The 16,666-nt window shown below is 43.0% G+C and overlaps 1 protein-coding gene across 1 annotated transcript in view; it reads left to right on the top strand.

The window, feature by feature from the left end:
- Nucleotides 1-1,571: 1,571 nt before the first annotated feature.
- The window catches only part of LOC126474887 (mucin-5AC), a 158,696-nt gene continuing 143,601 nt past the window's right edge, over nucleotides 1,572-16,666 (top strand). The window contains exon 1 of the mRNA XM_050102381.1: nucleotides 1,572-1,658. Within this exon, the coding sequence (XP_049958338.1) occupies nucleotides 1,611-1,658 (48 nt within the window). The 5' untranslated portion in view covers nucleotides 1,572-1,610. The remainder of the gene's footprint in view (nucleotides 1,659-16,666) is intronic.

Here is a 16,666-nt window from a genome sequence, read left to right as displayed (position 1 = left end):
TAACAGAAATACTCTGTTGCCCTAAAAAATCATAAAAAGGGTCAAAACAGAATGCTTAGGCAATAGAGTAAAAATTAAGAAAACAAATTACTTATCGAAATACAAATGATATTTGTTGTTCAGTAGAGCAGGGATTGTAGGTAGTGTGTATGTGTTTATGGTTTGGAATCCCTCCCAAACCCCTCGATAGATTTCAACCAAATTTGCCACAGAAAATGCAAGCCTCATCAGTATCAGCACTGTGAGTTTTATAACCTAGCTCCAATAGGAGCAGTGATATGGATAAAAATATGTTTTTCCAGTTCCAAGTATAAAGGCTACACTGCGCAAGAGGCATTTTGTGTGGGAGCAATATCGGCCTGCCAAATGTACCTGCTTTGAAGAGCAGCCCACATGTCAGGGGGCAAGACATCGTGTTTTTTTTTCCGAGGACCTGACACGTAGGCTGCCATGTGTGACAGGTGTGTTGTGTTAGAATAGTATCAACCTGCTTTATCAACCTGCTTTGCATGGCAAACTGTACATCAGGCGCTAATAAATGATTTTCAGGCCCCTGATGTGTAGCCTTCCTTGCATGACTGGTGTGTTGGAGTAGTATTGGGACTACGATGGAAGGGTGAGAGAAAGATGTGGTGAGAGAGGAGGTGGAGGAAATTGACAAAGAGAGGGGAAGAGTATATGAATACACAAAGAAAGGGGGAGGTGGAGATAGAGATAGATAAAGATAGAGGGGGGGGGGGATGAATATACTGAGGTGGATGAAGCAGACACCGAGGGCAGGAGGAGATGTGTTCAATATATGTGTCAGACACATATGCAGGCAAAGCTGCGGGGAGAAGGCTGTAGGTAAATATAATTATTTTTTGAAAGAATAAGCCGCCGTTTTGACTGTTGGCTCAAGACCATCGAAAACTTTTTAAACATAATTAGTTCCTTAATATTCTTGTAGTGGACCTCTCACGCGCTTTTACGTCCAAAGAATGTCTGCTTGTCGAGTAAACCGAGCGAAATTTCTTTTGTGTACCCTTTACTGATTTAAACTGTACTCAGTCGGTCGGCAGCTTTTCAGCTTAAGCTTTAGTAATGTACAATCGTCGAATGGCGTTCACGAAATAACGGACTGTCTGTTTGCTTTTTATTATTTGTGATGTGTTCTAATTTCTGGAGCGAGGAGAAAGGTAAAGCTGGGAATAAGTTTTGTTACAGTAAAGACGGAATTCGGACAGTGTTCAGCGACTTTGTGTGCAAGTTGAATATTTTTTGCAGGCTGTTAGGGTTGTTGTTGGCCTTTCCAGGCTATACCGAAAAATGTTGCAGTGGTGTAGAACTGTTTCCCGTTAAATTACTTTTTAAATACAAAGTTTTGCGCATTGCTCGGATTCACAGAAACAACGCATATTTCATTCAGGACTCCTGCAGCCACGTTTTCTTTGTTGGCGATGGCTCGCGCCTCTCCTTGGCTAGATTGTTAAGTAGCAGGCACACTGACTCTGTGCAGTTGTAGGTCAGCTCTCCTTTGAGTGGGCGCCGGCCGGGTTGCTAATAGGTTCTCTTTGTTGTTGGCAGGCCTGGCTCCAGAGTTCCACCGCCACAGGGTGGTCCGCCCACGCATGTTCCACGCCCGTGAGAAGAGGGAGATCTCCAGCTCTCGCCATCCGGTGAGTACATGGACACATCGGCCGCTCTCGCATGGCCAACCTGGTGCGCATGTTTCAGTATTGTTAACTGCTTGTTGCAGCAGACTGGTTACCGGTAAGGCCGTAATGGATCGTGCCGCATCAGTGAAACATTTAAAACAGCCATTTGTGTGATATCTAATTTACATTGGTCCATTCCTTGTATTATTTATATTATTGTTCGGCCTCCTAGCCCCCCTGCCCCCATCGCCAAAGTGAATCTGTTTGTTCCCATCACTATCATGTGGAAATACGGTCTGTTAATCAGAGCTCGGTATGCAGTCTATAGTAATCAGTAATGTACTTTAGTGTATCAAATATTGACTATATTTTATTGCCAAGAGCGCGACAGCTTCGACAACATTCATAACGTCGAATAAGCAATAAACAGAAAAACTTTATCCAGTATTGCACTATCTTCACTCTTCTCACAATTACTAACGGAAGTTATATTAAAAATTGAGGGCATAATTAATAGAGCCGTAAAAGATTATTCTCAATAATGACTCAGAATAGGGGCTATGCAAACAGCAATCTGTACCTCGCCAGGAACCATCACTGTCGTACATTACTGGAAAAAAAACTTATTCTTCACATGCATCGTTTCGGCCTCCTTCGGCATTAACACGTAGCTGGTTTCTGTCATTGTAGTTCTATAACAAAGCGCAGGATCTCGGTCACAGCCCTAAGTAGATATTTCCACGAATTCGGTTTGGTTTTTAATTTATCACCAGTGGCACTATGATGCAGAATATTTGACATATCGACAATAAGATACCGTCAGATACCGTCTTTACCTCTCAGAATCAGTGGGAATCTTATTTTGTGAAACATCCATCGCAGGTATTCGGGCTAGGGGCCAAGATCAGTGGGAAAAGTATATACCACCATAGGTTCTTTGAAAAAACAGCAGGGAATTCTGGTCATGAATTGTTAAGTTGATGGGTCAAAACAGCAAAACGTATTTTGATTGTATTACCCTTGATACTGGGAAATATGTCAGTGACTACTGCCAAGCCTGACGCTACCTCAAGCAAACAACTAGCAGCTTCAGACTTGATATGAATTTTCCAGGAGAGCAATACTAGACTTATCGATATCGACGCTTCAATCGTGGGGACATCTGTTTTCTCTGCTTCTTTCACATGGACATATGGTTTTGTTTTGTTTTGCTTTCTCTGTCTATTGCAGTGGAATTTGTTACACCACGTAACTCAGGCCACAATAACGTAAAATTCAGTCTAGTCTGAGTCACATAATTAGCATTAAACTGTATATTGTGACAAGAGAAAGTGTACGAGGATTTTGAACATGTAAGTCTGTATGTAAATGGAGATGAATATCTGCTAAACATATCTGATTGGAAAGCTGTAGCAGAGGAAGGAATAGAAGAGTTATGGGAGAATAGAAGAGGAATAGAAGAGAAAGGCTAACTGAGTTCTGTAACAAATTTAAGTAGTAATAGCGAATACACTGTTCAGGAATCACAACAGAAGGAGGCACATAAGGGGACGATCAATAACTTGCTGTTTGAGGGTGTTGCTGTAGTGCATACCCAATGAAGCGCCACTCCGATGCAGGTATGTAAGCACCGCAATGAAGGCAAGGGATTAGTGTGGCATTCCTGTCTTTCCGACGTGCGTACGGTAAATACGGAAACGTGAACTATGGCGACGTTATTACCAAATGCGTCCAAACAGGACCAACGTGCTGTTAGTCGTTTCTTGGCTGCCGAAGGACAAACACCGGTAGACATCCATCGGAGAACGAAGAATGTGTATGGGACAGCATATCTGTTAAAAACCACCGTTGTGCAATGGTATGCCAAGGGGTGCTGCAGCTTCACGACGACGCTCGTCCCCATATCGCAAATGTCGTAACGCAGAAGTTAATGTCGGCTCAAGTTGGAGACACTCGACCACCCGCTCCATAGTCCTGATCTCTCCCCATGCGATTATCACGCCGTCTGTCCTTTAAATTAAGGCCTTATTATACAACGATTCCTCTCGGACGAAGATGTGCAGCAGCCAGTTACAGACTTATTCGCGCATCAGGACACGGTGTTTTACCAAACGGGCGTCTTCAGCGTGGTTCATCGGTGGGATGAGAGCCTCTGTGCTCACGGTTATTTTGCCTTTTTGGCATACCGATTCTGGACTGTACTGCCTTCGATCGGAAACTTTTTGATCTCCTCATATACTTCGAAAAATCTGGGGACACGGGGTGATTCCAGCCGGATTACATCATGGTCAGACAGAGATTCCGAAATCCTATACATTTTGTCTCATGCTTCAAGGCAATAGTTTAGTTGGTTCAGTTCACACTGGGACGACAGCGATACGACATTGCGCCACCTCTAGGTGGTGGTGTACGACACCGACACATACACTATGTGATCAGAAGTATCCGGACACCCCCAGAAACATACGTTTTTCATATTAGGTGCATTGTGTTGCCACCAGCTGCCAGGTATTCCATATCAGCGATCCCAGTTGTCATTAGACATTGTGAGAGAGAAGAATAGGGCGCTCCGCGGAACTCACGGACTTCGAACGTGGTCAGGTGATTGTCACTTGTGTCGTACGTTTGCACACGAGATTTCCACACTCCTAAACATCCCTTGGTTCACTGTTTCCGATGCGATAGTGAAGTAGAAACGTGAAGGGACACGTACAGCACAAAAGCGTACAGGCCGACCTCGTCTGTTGAGTGACAGAGACCGCCGACAGTTGAGCGTGTGAAATCTTATGGGACTTAACTGCTAAGGTCATCAGTCCCTAAGGTTACACACTGCTTAACCTAAATTATCCCAAAACAAACACACTAACCCATGCCCGAGGGAGGACTCGAACCTCCGCCGGGACCAGCCGCACAGTCCATGACTGCAGCGCCTGACACCGCTCGGCTAATCCCGCGCGGCGCCGACAGTTGAAGAGGGTCGTAATGTGTAATAGGCAGACATCTATGCAGACCGTCACACAGGAATTCCAAACTGCATCAGGATCCACTGCAAGTATTATGGCCGTTAGGCGGGAGGTGAGAAAACTTGGATTTCATGGTCGAGCGGCTGCTCATAAGCCACACACCACGCCAGTAAATGCCAAACGACGCCCCGCTTGGTGTAAGGACGATTGAACAGTGGAAAAACGTTGTGTGGAGTGACAAATGATGGTGCACAATGTAGCGATCCGATGGCAGGGTGTGGGTATGGCGAATACCCGGTCAACGTCATCTGCCAGCGTGTGTAGTGCCAACAGTATAATTCGGAGGCGGTGGTGTTATGGCGTGGTCGTGTTTTTCGTGGAGGGGGCTTGCACCCCTTGTTGTTTTGCGTGGCACTATCACAGCACTGGCCTACATTGATGTTTTAAGCACCTTCTTGCTTCTCACTGTTGAAGAGCAATGCAGGGATGGCGATTGCATCATTCAACACGTTCGAGCACCTGCTCAAAATACACGGCCTGTGCCGGAGTGGTTACACAACAGTAACATCCCTGTAATGGACTAGCCTGCACAGAGTCCTGACCTGAATCCTACAGTACACCTGCGGGATGTTTTGGATCGCCGACTTCGTGCCTGGCCTCACCGACCAACATCGCTTCACTCCTCAGTGCGGCACCCCGTGAAGGATGGGCTGCCATTCCTCAAGAAACCTTCCAGCACCTGATTCAACGTATGCCTGCGAGAGTGGAAGCTGTCATCAAATGTAAGGGTGGGCCAACACCATATTGAATTCCAGAATTGCCGATGGAGGGCGCCACGAACTTGCAAGTCATTTTCAGCCAGGTGTCTGGATACTTTTGATCACATAGTGTATCTCAATCGATTCGCTCGATGCAACAGGGTGTTCTGGTTGTTTCACGAAACTATTGTGCAATACAAATTTCAAGTCATCAGAGGAGCCTTGAAAAAAATTGTTTTATGTAAATGTAGCTTAGGTACATCCGTCCAGTTAGTTTCTCACTGAGGCTTATGTTTTTTGTAAACATTAAAAACCGCGGCTTTTATATTCGCATTGGTTCTCCGCTATGCAAGATTTTCATCCGACTCTAAGTAAACTATTCGGTTAAAAAAAGTAGATTTTTCTCACGTTATAGTCTGACACCACAGCTCGATAATGAAGAGGTTTTCCTTACGCTGTTGCCCGCAGTTGGTGCGATACTTTGCAAATAAGTAAACCACCGAGCATATTAAGAATTTTCAGTGAAGAATACAGTCGCTGATAAGTTTACGTTTGGTGATTTTTAGCTGATATACTGCTGCATACGAAATATAGCTAACATATAGAAACCGTTTTTAATGGCGGAAAGAGAGCAGAAATCACAGTTTAACAAAAACCTGGTGTTTGCCTTCTATTTATTTTGCCAATTTTGACACAGCAGCCGGTTGGTACCGTTGGGCCTTCATGGCCTGTTCGGGCAGAGTTACCTTTTTTTATTTTAATTGTAATATCGAAAAAAAATTCCATGTATTCGTGGAAACACCTTTGAAATTATGAAACAGAGTTACAAAGAAATATGCATGATATACAAATGTTTAAGTATAGCTGCTTCGCGTGTCTGCAACGCGATTTTGTAAACGTCTCCATGGCAACGCCTCTTCATAGACAACTGTTGCTTTCGCCTACAGCCGTTTGCCCTTCGTAGTTGAAAGCTGTCAAAAGCGCTGCCAGGTATCAGATTTCCCTAAGTTGTCTCGACTGTAGGAGTGTCTCAGTAGTAAAGAATGAATGTATTAAACCTTCATGAATGATGCGGCAGTTTATCACGCATCTCAGTGTTTATGACGTCTTATCTCCCGAACTATAACATATGATAAGCAGGTGATTCTTACACCGACAGTGATTGTTGCCTGACAGGAAGGGATATGTGCGCAAAGTTTGATCAAAATCGGTCCAGTATTTTAGGAGGAGATGTAGAAAACACCCACCCACGCATTTTCAGTTTTTTGAGCTTTAAATAATAAGACAAAAGAACACCCTCCTCAGAAGCGATCATGATTGAAACGGAAACGTGATTAGTGCTGTCTTGGTGCTTGTCATACGGCGAACCGCAACATTCCAGTGACAACATGAGTGTAGCACCGGTAAGCATCGCGTCGCACGACCTTATCGCAGCGTGCCCTAAAGTACCGCATATCGTATCGTCTCAGCGTGAACCGCGTCTTAAAGTAGCACGCCCCGTCAACACATGCCACTGACTAAGACTGACGATCCTGTTTTATACACTGATTTCCTATGTAATTACGCGAACCCTCCTCGAATCAACTGAATAATTACTCACTGTTGCCCTACCAGTCGACGGAAACCTTCCAAACTCATATTTCATCACAGTAACAAACTGTCCCAATAATTCTTTAGCCGGCCGGGGTGGACAAGCGGTTAAAGGCGCTACAGTCTGGAACCGCGCGACCGCTACGGTCGCAGGTTCGAATCCTGTCTCGGGCATGGATGTGTGTGATGTCCTTAGGTTAGTTAGGTTTAAGTAGTTCTAAGTTCTAGGGGGACTGATGACCTTAGAAGTTAAGTCCCATAGTGCTCAGAGCCATTTGAACCATTTTTTAAATTCTTTTCGGTGCGACAATTCCACGCGAATCCCGAACAACGACTCCCAACCCGCATTCTATGGCAAGACCGTCAGCGCTATGGAATTCTCGAACGTGACAGCAAGACAATGCCCCTCTGGAAAGGGCATGCTCAACTCCTAAAGTTCAGAGAACCTGCGATGCGTTAAGGGGTACTTTCTGCTACGTGGTACCACTACAGACAGTAGTGCCCTTTACACTTCTAGGGAGAACCTAGGAGCAGGTATCGACTCTGGTCACAATTTAATAATGAAGAGTAGACTGAAGAGTAAGAGAATACGTGCGGGAGAATGAGTGAGAAAAGAAGTAGCATACTGAACTTCTGAAGAATGATGAGGTGCGTTTGCAGTTCTTTAAGACTGTGGAAGCTGTCGTTATGAATACAATCGGCAGTTCAGTTCAAGAGGAACTGACGTATCTAAAAACGGGCACTCACAGACTTTGGACAGATAGCTATAGATATGAGGAAGGAAACTGCGAAGAAAGCTTCACTAACAGAAGGGATTGATCTGCGTAAGAAGAAAACACACAAATGTTCAAGAAAAGACAGTGCAGCAATAAAAGTCACTTGTGGATAAAATAAACAGGAAGCCAAGGTGAAATGGCTTCATCAAAAATACGAAGTCGAAAAAGAATGGTCGTCGAAAGGACAGATGGAGCACATAGAAAAGTCAATATATCCTTCTGTGAAATCAAAAACAAAGGTGTCAGCATTAAGAGTGGAGGAGGAATTTCATTTTTAAACACAGAAGAGAGAGCAGATAAACGGAAAGACTTCATTGAATACGTCTACGAGATGGAGGAACTGCCTGATTCATGCTAGAAGAAGAGATGGAAGTCGATATGGAAGACAAGGGACACCCAGTATTACAGTCTCTGTTTACAGATCTTCAGAATATTGACGATCAAATAAGGCGGAAGACATAGATCGCATTCCTTCAGAATTTCTGAAATCATTGGAAGAAACTACTACTCAAGTTGGTTTGTAGAATTTATGGATTGGAAATAGCAAGGGCGGATGAGCACGAAAACTATCGCAGAGTCTGCAGCTCATTCCCCCAATTTGCTGATAAGAATGATATACGGAAGAATGGAAAAGAATATTGAGGATCCGTGTAATGACGTTAGGAAAGGTAAAGGAACCAGAGAGGTTTGATAATGGGAGCAAGTCTTAAGAAAAATCAATTTATCGACCTAGAAAAAGCGTTCGGCAGAATAAAATGTTGCAAGATGTTCGAAATTCTAGGGGTAATATTCAGTATGTACAAGAACAGAGAGTGAAAAATGAGAATGGAGGACCAAGAACGACGTGCTCGGATTAGGAAGCTTATAAAACCTTTCGCCCTTGTTGTCCAATCTGTGCATTGGAAAAGCAATAACACATTTCAGGAGTGGGATTAAAATTAAGGATGAAAAGCTATCAATGATAAAATTCGCTGATCATAGTGCTATCCTGAGTGAAAGAGAGGAAGAACTGCAGGGCCTGTTAACCTGAAAAGCAGTGTAATTAGTACCACACTATAGACTGAGAGCGAACTGAAGAAAGGTGAAAGTAATGAGGAGTAACATAAGTTATCTAGGTAGGTACAGAGTGCAGGAAGTGTAGGTGAAGATAGAGATCAGCCGGCCAGCGTGGCCGTGTGGTTCTAGGCACTTCAGTCTGGAACCGCGTGACCGCTACGATCGCAGGTTCGAATCCTGCCTCGGGCATGGATGTTTGTGATGTCCTTCGGTTAGTTACGTTTAAGTAGTTCTAAGTTCTGGGGTACTGATGACCATAGATGTTAAGTCCCATAGTGCTCAGAGCCATTTGAACCATTTTTGAAGATAGAGATCGGAATATATCGAACAAATAACAACGGACGTCGTGCTGGGCCACATTAAACCAGTGAGAAGACTGGTGACAAAAGACAAGGTTGTCGAACGATCTGTTGCAGTTGCAAATTACACTTCAGTAACTGAAACTCTCCGAAAGAAGAAACGATTGGTAGGACTCATGCTGAGGCAAGAAAGAATGGTTGATTTGGCAATGAAGGAGTGTATGTAGAATAAAAATTGTAGAGGGAGGGAGACGAAGGTTTGACTATAGTAAGCATTTCGCAGAGATGAAGAGGTTTGCACACTTTTTACTGGCGTGATTGTAACAGCAGCGGTGCAAAGTAAAGTTGGTTGGAAGCAATGTGTGTTACTTCTTTCAGGGACTTGTTTTTGGTTCCCTTATAAAGAACAAAAGTAGTGTTATTAAATGATCTCAAAATGACATAATCGTGGCGGTGGACATGGCCTATCTTCTGCTTGAGCGAAAGTGATGGAAAACATTGCTCAGCACTCATGGAACAAGGTAGCGCAGCGGTGAAAATTGTGAACCCTGTGGTCTGCCTTAACCACTGCAAGCGAGAGCCACGAATATTCCTTTAACGAGGCCGTAGGCGACTTCCTCCCACTGTCACGTCCATTTCAATTAGCGTCTCGTCTGTAATGGCCTGGCTGTCGAAAATGTGTTGAGCTCTCAAGGGCCCTACACACGCACCAATCGACCGACTAATTACATTGCTGCCTACACACGCCCTGACTCCGACTTCACTCAGCTCATACGGCGCCGCCCTGTTCCTGTCGCTGGTTGCGAATTCTTTGTTACATTCATTGAAGTTACGTTTTAGAAGATGTCGCTTGGTATTCCAAAGACACAAACCCTATGATTTGTCTTAGCTGCTTTTACGGTAAGAAAGCCAAAAAAGCCGGGAGAAAACCATGGTCAAAGAAATGGATAATGCAAAGGTAGAAATGCATCAACGCCCTGCTAATTAAGGAGAAGGGTGTGTGTGTGTGTGTGTGTGTGTGTGTGTGTGTGTGTGTGTGTGTGTGTATTTGTGGTGTAGTGTTAACGAGCTGGAGGTCGATGATTTTCAGAACTATTGAGAATGGATGAAACATGGTGTTGGGAGCTACTGAAAGACTTCAGACAATATTTGACGGAAAGAATACACTAGTAAGACAAGTTGCAAGCTGCGAGGAGGGGGATCTTAGTTACATTACAGTTTCTAGCTACTGGCATAAGTTAAGATGCCATCAGATTCAGTGCAAATGTTTCCCCACAATTTCCCTCACAATTATTATTTGAAATGATTGCTGAAACCTGCAGTATGATTACCACTTGCCTCAGCTTATGTCTTGCCGTCATTTAGACCAATTTACCACACACAGACACGGAAGCGTAAGTTTCGAAATACATGGTTACGGGGGAGGGAGTTTGGTGGATATAGAGGAGGGGCGGAGACAATTTTTAAAAGATTCAGGAGGAGTTTGTTAGAATTAAAATCATGTTTGCAGGATGCAATTCAACGTGGTCAAGAGTAAAGCCTTTATTAAATTTTCTTTTCGTGTTCAACCAAACCACCATGTTTATCACAAATTGTTACGTAACTAACTTTTCAGGTTGCTAATTGTAAATGGAGTTTCTTGCCGTAAGCAACAAGTTCAGATTATTACATAAATTTTGACAAGTTAAAATTTTAAAATGCTGAAATATTTTTAACGTCAGTCTACAAGTTTCGAGATTGGATCAATAAAAAAATGGAGAAAGATTAAGCGGGTAGTTGTAATGGTTCAGGTATTCTACAGAGTCTTTCCCCCTCTTTAGTGCAATGCGCAGAACGTTCAGCCGTGTGAAACTGTGAGAAAAGCCCTATTTTGGAATATTGCTGATCTCAAGCGCCAAAGCGTTGACGTTTAATTCCTGCTCTTTGTTGTTTTGTGGTAGATTCGTACTGCTAAGACAAAGTCTCGTCAGTCGTGACGATTTTATTTTTTTTCCAAAAAATAATTTCAAGTCGATTTTGTTCGGGAGTCAAGACATGCTTTGCACACACATTTTTCTCTTCTTCGAAACTTTCTGGAGAACGACTTCAGTACTTGATTTAGGTATGTTGGTCCATAGCGATTTGTGATACGTTGATACACTATGCCAGCTCGCAGCTGACTGGTCGAATACAAGTCTGTTGTTTTACAGTTGTTCGTTCAAGCAGCCATCATACGAACTGCTCTGATGTCGCTTATATGCCAGCACTAAAATCAGTCTCGGAGTTTTTTGGGCGGACGGTATATTCCAAATTTTTTGCAACGTCACGCCTTGAAGCTTTTTTGCTGTATAGCAGTACAACCATTTGGAAGGGAATCGATAGTTGATGGTCGCTCAACACACTACAAAGAGTTGTAACGACGTTCGCCAGCTGACGCTGGTTGTGTCAAATATCGAAATTTTAAATTTGAAACCCAGTCGTAACATTTATATAAAGGTAATATAGAACTTTTTGTTCTTATAATAGAACACTTCAACATCAGGCCTGTCACACCTATTTAAACATGCTTCAGGGATTGAAAATATAGGATACTTGCCGAGAATAAAACACCAGATCTGTTTTATAAACTCAAACGTCAAACCCGGAAAATTTTTCGCATATATTCATTTATAAGTAAAAACTACCCTATTGAAAGTGAGGGTGGAAACGTTAAAATAGATAGAGCAACAGTAGTGCTGCCTATGAGTTCACGCTACATCCCAACATTTTGTATACTCACGCGGGTAACAAGGAAAGGAAAAACTGAGCATTTGCCGCACGAATTTCCCGTAGACGAAACTAGTTCTGTTGTGACTCGTCCACAGGCTGAAGGGCGGAGAGCCCACTTGGAGACGTGTGGGTACGACACACCGAGCAGCTTGCGGTTTTGGTTGTTGTGGCGGAGGCAGTGCAGAGATGTCGTGAAGTACTGGCCCTCCTGCCCGCTGTCTGCTCTGACTCCATTATTCATTCCAGGCTGTTGGCCGGGAACCACGCGGTACAGAGGAAAAAAAAGAAGAATTTATTATCCCGCCTGGGTGCCATTTGCAATTAAAATAGACACTGCCGTCGGCCAAGTTCCCTCTAAAGTAATCTGAAGAGAGAAGCCGATAAGGCGCTGCCGTGTACCGACGCTTCGAACCCAAACTCGTGTAATGTAGGTCTTCCAGAATTGCCGTTCGTGCTTCTGATCGATTGCACTGGGGCAGTGCCAACGCGCACTCTACTCGCTGCCACACTCCCTCTCGCATGGTGTATGTTGCATTTCCCAACACGATTCGTCGGCTTCGTGTTATCGTTTGTTGTGTTATTAATTAAATTATGCATCACACGAATGTCATCTTTTTCCTAATGTGTTATAGATGCTAGGTAATTGCTATATAATGTAAATAACTTTCATTAATTATTATCACGTGCATGGAAATTTTTTTTCGCCGTTTTAAATATAAAGTACGTGATTCGGAACCCTGTCGTATCCAAATCGTTTGTTTCCTGCAAACTGCTACGCCATAGGCACCGATAAAAAAGTTGAAGAGGCAAGTCAACCGTTTTAAACAGTTTTAGTAAATTTAGCCCTCAGATAACAGATCACAGGTAATAAAACTGGAAGAGTCATTAAATGTGCAACTTTGGACAAAAACCTCCGTTCTCTCTCTCTCTCTCTCTCTCTCTCTCTCTCTCTCTCTCTCTCTCTCTCTGAGACACACACACACACACACACACACACACACACACACACACACACACACACACAAAAACCTTTTTTTGTATAGATGAGTTAGTAATTTTACACGTCCTGAAGAGGAAGAAGTTCAAAAATGTTCAAATGTGTGTGAAATTAACTGCTAAGGTCATCAGTCCCTGAGCTTACACGCTACTTAACCTAAATTATCCTAAGGACAAACACACACACCCATGCCCGAGGGAGGACTCGAACCTCCGCCGGGACCAGCAGCGCAGTCTATGACTGCAGCGTCTGAGACCGCTCGGCTAATCCCGCGCGGCCAAGAGGAAGAGGTATAAAATATTCTTTCTCCTTACGTATAATGGCAAACAAAATTTGTACACAAAACAATGTGCTGTTTCGTTATATTCCTCGCAGTCAGGTTTAACAGAAAAGAGGGAAGTTGTATTTACAGCTTATCAGTTCATCGTTAGAATACTACTACGGAATCTGAATCAGCCGAAAATTTGTGACCCTACCCGTTCGCAGCTTAAAACCGTGTAAAATATTGTCATTGACGCTACTGTCCTCAAAGACCCAGCACCGATTTACCCATTCATTTTAATCAAATCTATTCCCAATCAAGGTGTCCTTTGCGACGACAGTAAAAAAAGGCCTAGAGTTAGTTTTAAAGGAAAGATCTTTATTCAACAGAAATTCTAGAACAAGCAACGTAACTTCAGTAGGTACGATATAGCTTAAAATATCACAAAAATGACGTATTAAGGAAGAATGATTGAAAAAACAAATTAAAATACGTTTTTTTAATCCTTAACATCTCTTAAATGTTCTGTAAACGGAGGGGGAAAAACGTGTACTTTGTTCAGTGTTTTGACTAAGACACTATAAGAAGAACAGGGCTGACTTTTTTGGGACCAGGTTCAGTTATTCATCTTTCAAGAAAGATTAAGGAAAGGCAAACCTACGTTTCTATCATTTGCAGACTTACAGAAAGCTTTTGACAATGTTGACTGGAATACTCTCTTTCAAATTCTAAAGGTGACTGGGGTAAAATACAGAGAGCGAAAGGCTATTTACAATTTGTACAGAAACCAGATGGCAGTTATAAGAGTCGAGGGGCATGAAAGGGAAGCAGTGGTTGGGAAAGGAGTGAGACAGGGTTGCAGCCTCTCCCCGATGCTATTCAATCTGTATATTGAGCAAGCAGTAAAGGAAACAAAAGAAAAATTATGAGTAGGTATTAAAGTCCATGAAGAAGAAATGAAAACTTTGAGGTTCGCCGATGACATTGTAATTCTGTCAGAGAAAGCAAAGGACTTGGAAGAGCAGTTGAACGGAATGGAAAGTGTCTTGAAAGGAGGATATAAGATGAACATCAACAAAAGCAATACGAGGATAATGGAATGTAGTCGAATTAAGTCGGGTGATGCTGAGGGAATTAGATTAGGAAATGATGCACTTAAATTAGTAGAGGAGTTTTGCTATTTGGGGAGCAAAATGACTGATGATGGTCGAAGTAGAGAGGATATAAAATGTAGACTGGTAATGGCAAGGAAAGCGTTTCTGAAGTAGAGAAATTTGTCAACATCGAGTATAGATTTAAGTGAAAGGAAGTCGTTTCTGAAAGTATCTGTATGGAGTGTAGCCATGAATGGAAGTGAAACATGGACGATAAATAGGTTAGACAAGAAGAGAATAGAAGCTTTCGAAATGTGGTGATACAGAAGAATGCTGAAGATTAGATGGGTAGATCACATACCTAATGAGGAGGTATTGAATAGAATTGGGGAGAATAGGAGTTTGTGGCACAACTTGACAAGAAGAAGGGACCAGTTGGTAGGACATGTTCTGAGGCATCAAGGGATCACAAACTTAGCATTGGAGGGCAGCGTGGAGGGTAAAAATCGTAGAGGGAGACCAAGAGATGAATATACTAAGCAGATTCAGAAGGGTGTAGGTTGCAATAAGTACTGAGAGATGAAGAAGCTTGCACAGGATAGAGTAGCATGGAGAGCGGCATCAAACCAGTCTCAGGACTGAAGACCACAACAACAACAACAGATATTATGCACTGAGACAGAGCGAGTTGTTTGAAGCTAGTGACCAGTTTTGTGGAAAGGTCTTGCAAATTCCATAGCTGTTCTCTGTGACTGAATGAGAACGTTTTGACAGTAACAGATCAGGCCTCGACAGTCATTACTCTTTCGTTCAGCCTGAGAAGACAACACACCGAATATAATATAACACCAGACCTATGACATCTTTCTGTAAATGAAGCAGTAGTGAGTCTCATGTTTCTCTAGTTTCATGCCTCCCTGGTTCATGAAAAACCACCAAAAAGCCATAATCGCCGTGCCTACGCATCGTGTCAACGGTCGTTGACATCGGACGCGCATTCAATCGTAGTGTAGGTTTCTCCTCAGCGGTTCAAGTACCGGTATTTTCGAAATTGCCCAGTCGAGAATTTGAATATCAAAGGAGCACTTCGGCACACAATTCATTTCACTCTTATTTTCTTATTCCAATTCAGTATTGCATCAACAAACACGCACTTAGAGACAAGCGTGACGTTCTGGATCATCTGCAAGAGCGACTACCAGGGCGTAAGAGAGAGGTAGATAATGACTTTCGTAGCGAGTGTACTAGTTGTCTAACGTGCAGGAAGTCAACTTGTGTCTGCTTCTCCTTTCACTCGCGTCTGTTTAGAGGCAGTCCGGGGACCTTCGCTAACAAGACCTTTGCGGGTGTAATCTAACGCAGGTGTGGAGATAAGCTACGAAGAGCGCTACAAGGTAGCGTGTACATGATCCTTCATTCCAGACGCGTGAGTTTGCCAGCTAAAGGCTCCAGGCTCGTTGTGTTTGAGGTTTCCCACTCTTGTAAACTACTTAACTTTTGCATACACTGTCCGCAATACGACAAACTGACCAAAAACCTTCCCATTCGTGTTGAATGTATTGACAGTGCGTACGGTGCTTGACGCCTCGGATTTAGTACCACAGAGATCAGATGCTTTGTTTTTTCTCGTGAACAGGCAAGTGTTTAGCGGCAAGGAGAGGCCACAGCATGACTTCCTACCGATAACGAAATTGTTAAGAGACGGAACAACATGTCGGATCGACGAGAGCGATGAGGATCTGTCGTGACCTTGATGGGGCAACCATCTCGTCATTCACTTGAAGTAATTCACCGACACCGTGGAAAACCTTAACATCAGTATCCGCAAAGTGATTTGAACCGCTGTTTTTCCAGAACTGTCATATAGTGTGTTAACCACTAAGCCACTCTGCTCGATAAGTGCTTTGAAATTTCGTAACTAACTGGATAATTTTTATGCGTCACAGGGAAACCTTTTTCCGAGCACCTACAAATGTATCTGTACCCTTTGTTTCCTGCATTTGTCCACAAAGTCTTCGAATGGTGTTTTGGCTATCTGTATGATGTGTGAAATGAGTGGTGACTACATCCTTATTACTGGACTTTGCTACTTTATTTAATTATAAACAACTTCAGAAGGTGGGTTTTCGTATAAATGTAGATACAACAAATTGTTGTATGTAGTGCCTCTTATGTGAAGATAATCCGAACTAATTAGAGATCTTCTACATGATAAAATACTCGTATTTTCCTCGCTCGCTCGCTCACACGTTCAAAATGAACAATATTTCCCAGACTGAAAAGCTTCTAGAACAGGTAATTATCCTTGTGTCCGATATGAAGTTTTCTTTAATGTCTTGTACAAAGGACGATTGAGATAACGTGAAGATTCTGGTGTCAACACATTATTTCCGGGAGTTGTTTTCTCAGTGATCCGAAACGCAGTGATGTTATGTTTATTGAAATTAAACGCTCCAGATGCCAATAATGTTGTTTTGTTCGCACAA

Source organism: Schistocerca serialis, chromosome 4 (genome assembly GCF_023864345.2).
Source record: "Schistocerca serialis cubense isolate TAMUIC-IGC-003099 chromosome 4, iqSchSeri2.2, whole genome shotgun sequence".
In the NCBI taxonomy this organism is placed as follows: Eukaryota; Metazoa; Arthropoda; class Insecta; order Orthoptera; family Acrididae; genus Schistocerca; species Schistocerca serialis.
This window is presented reverse-complemented; position numbering and strand designations above follow the sequence as displayed.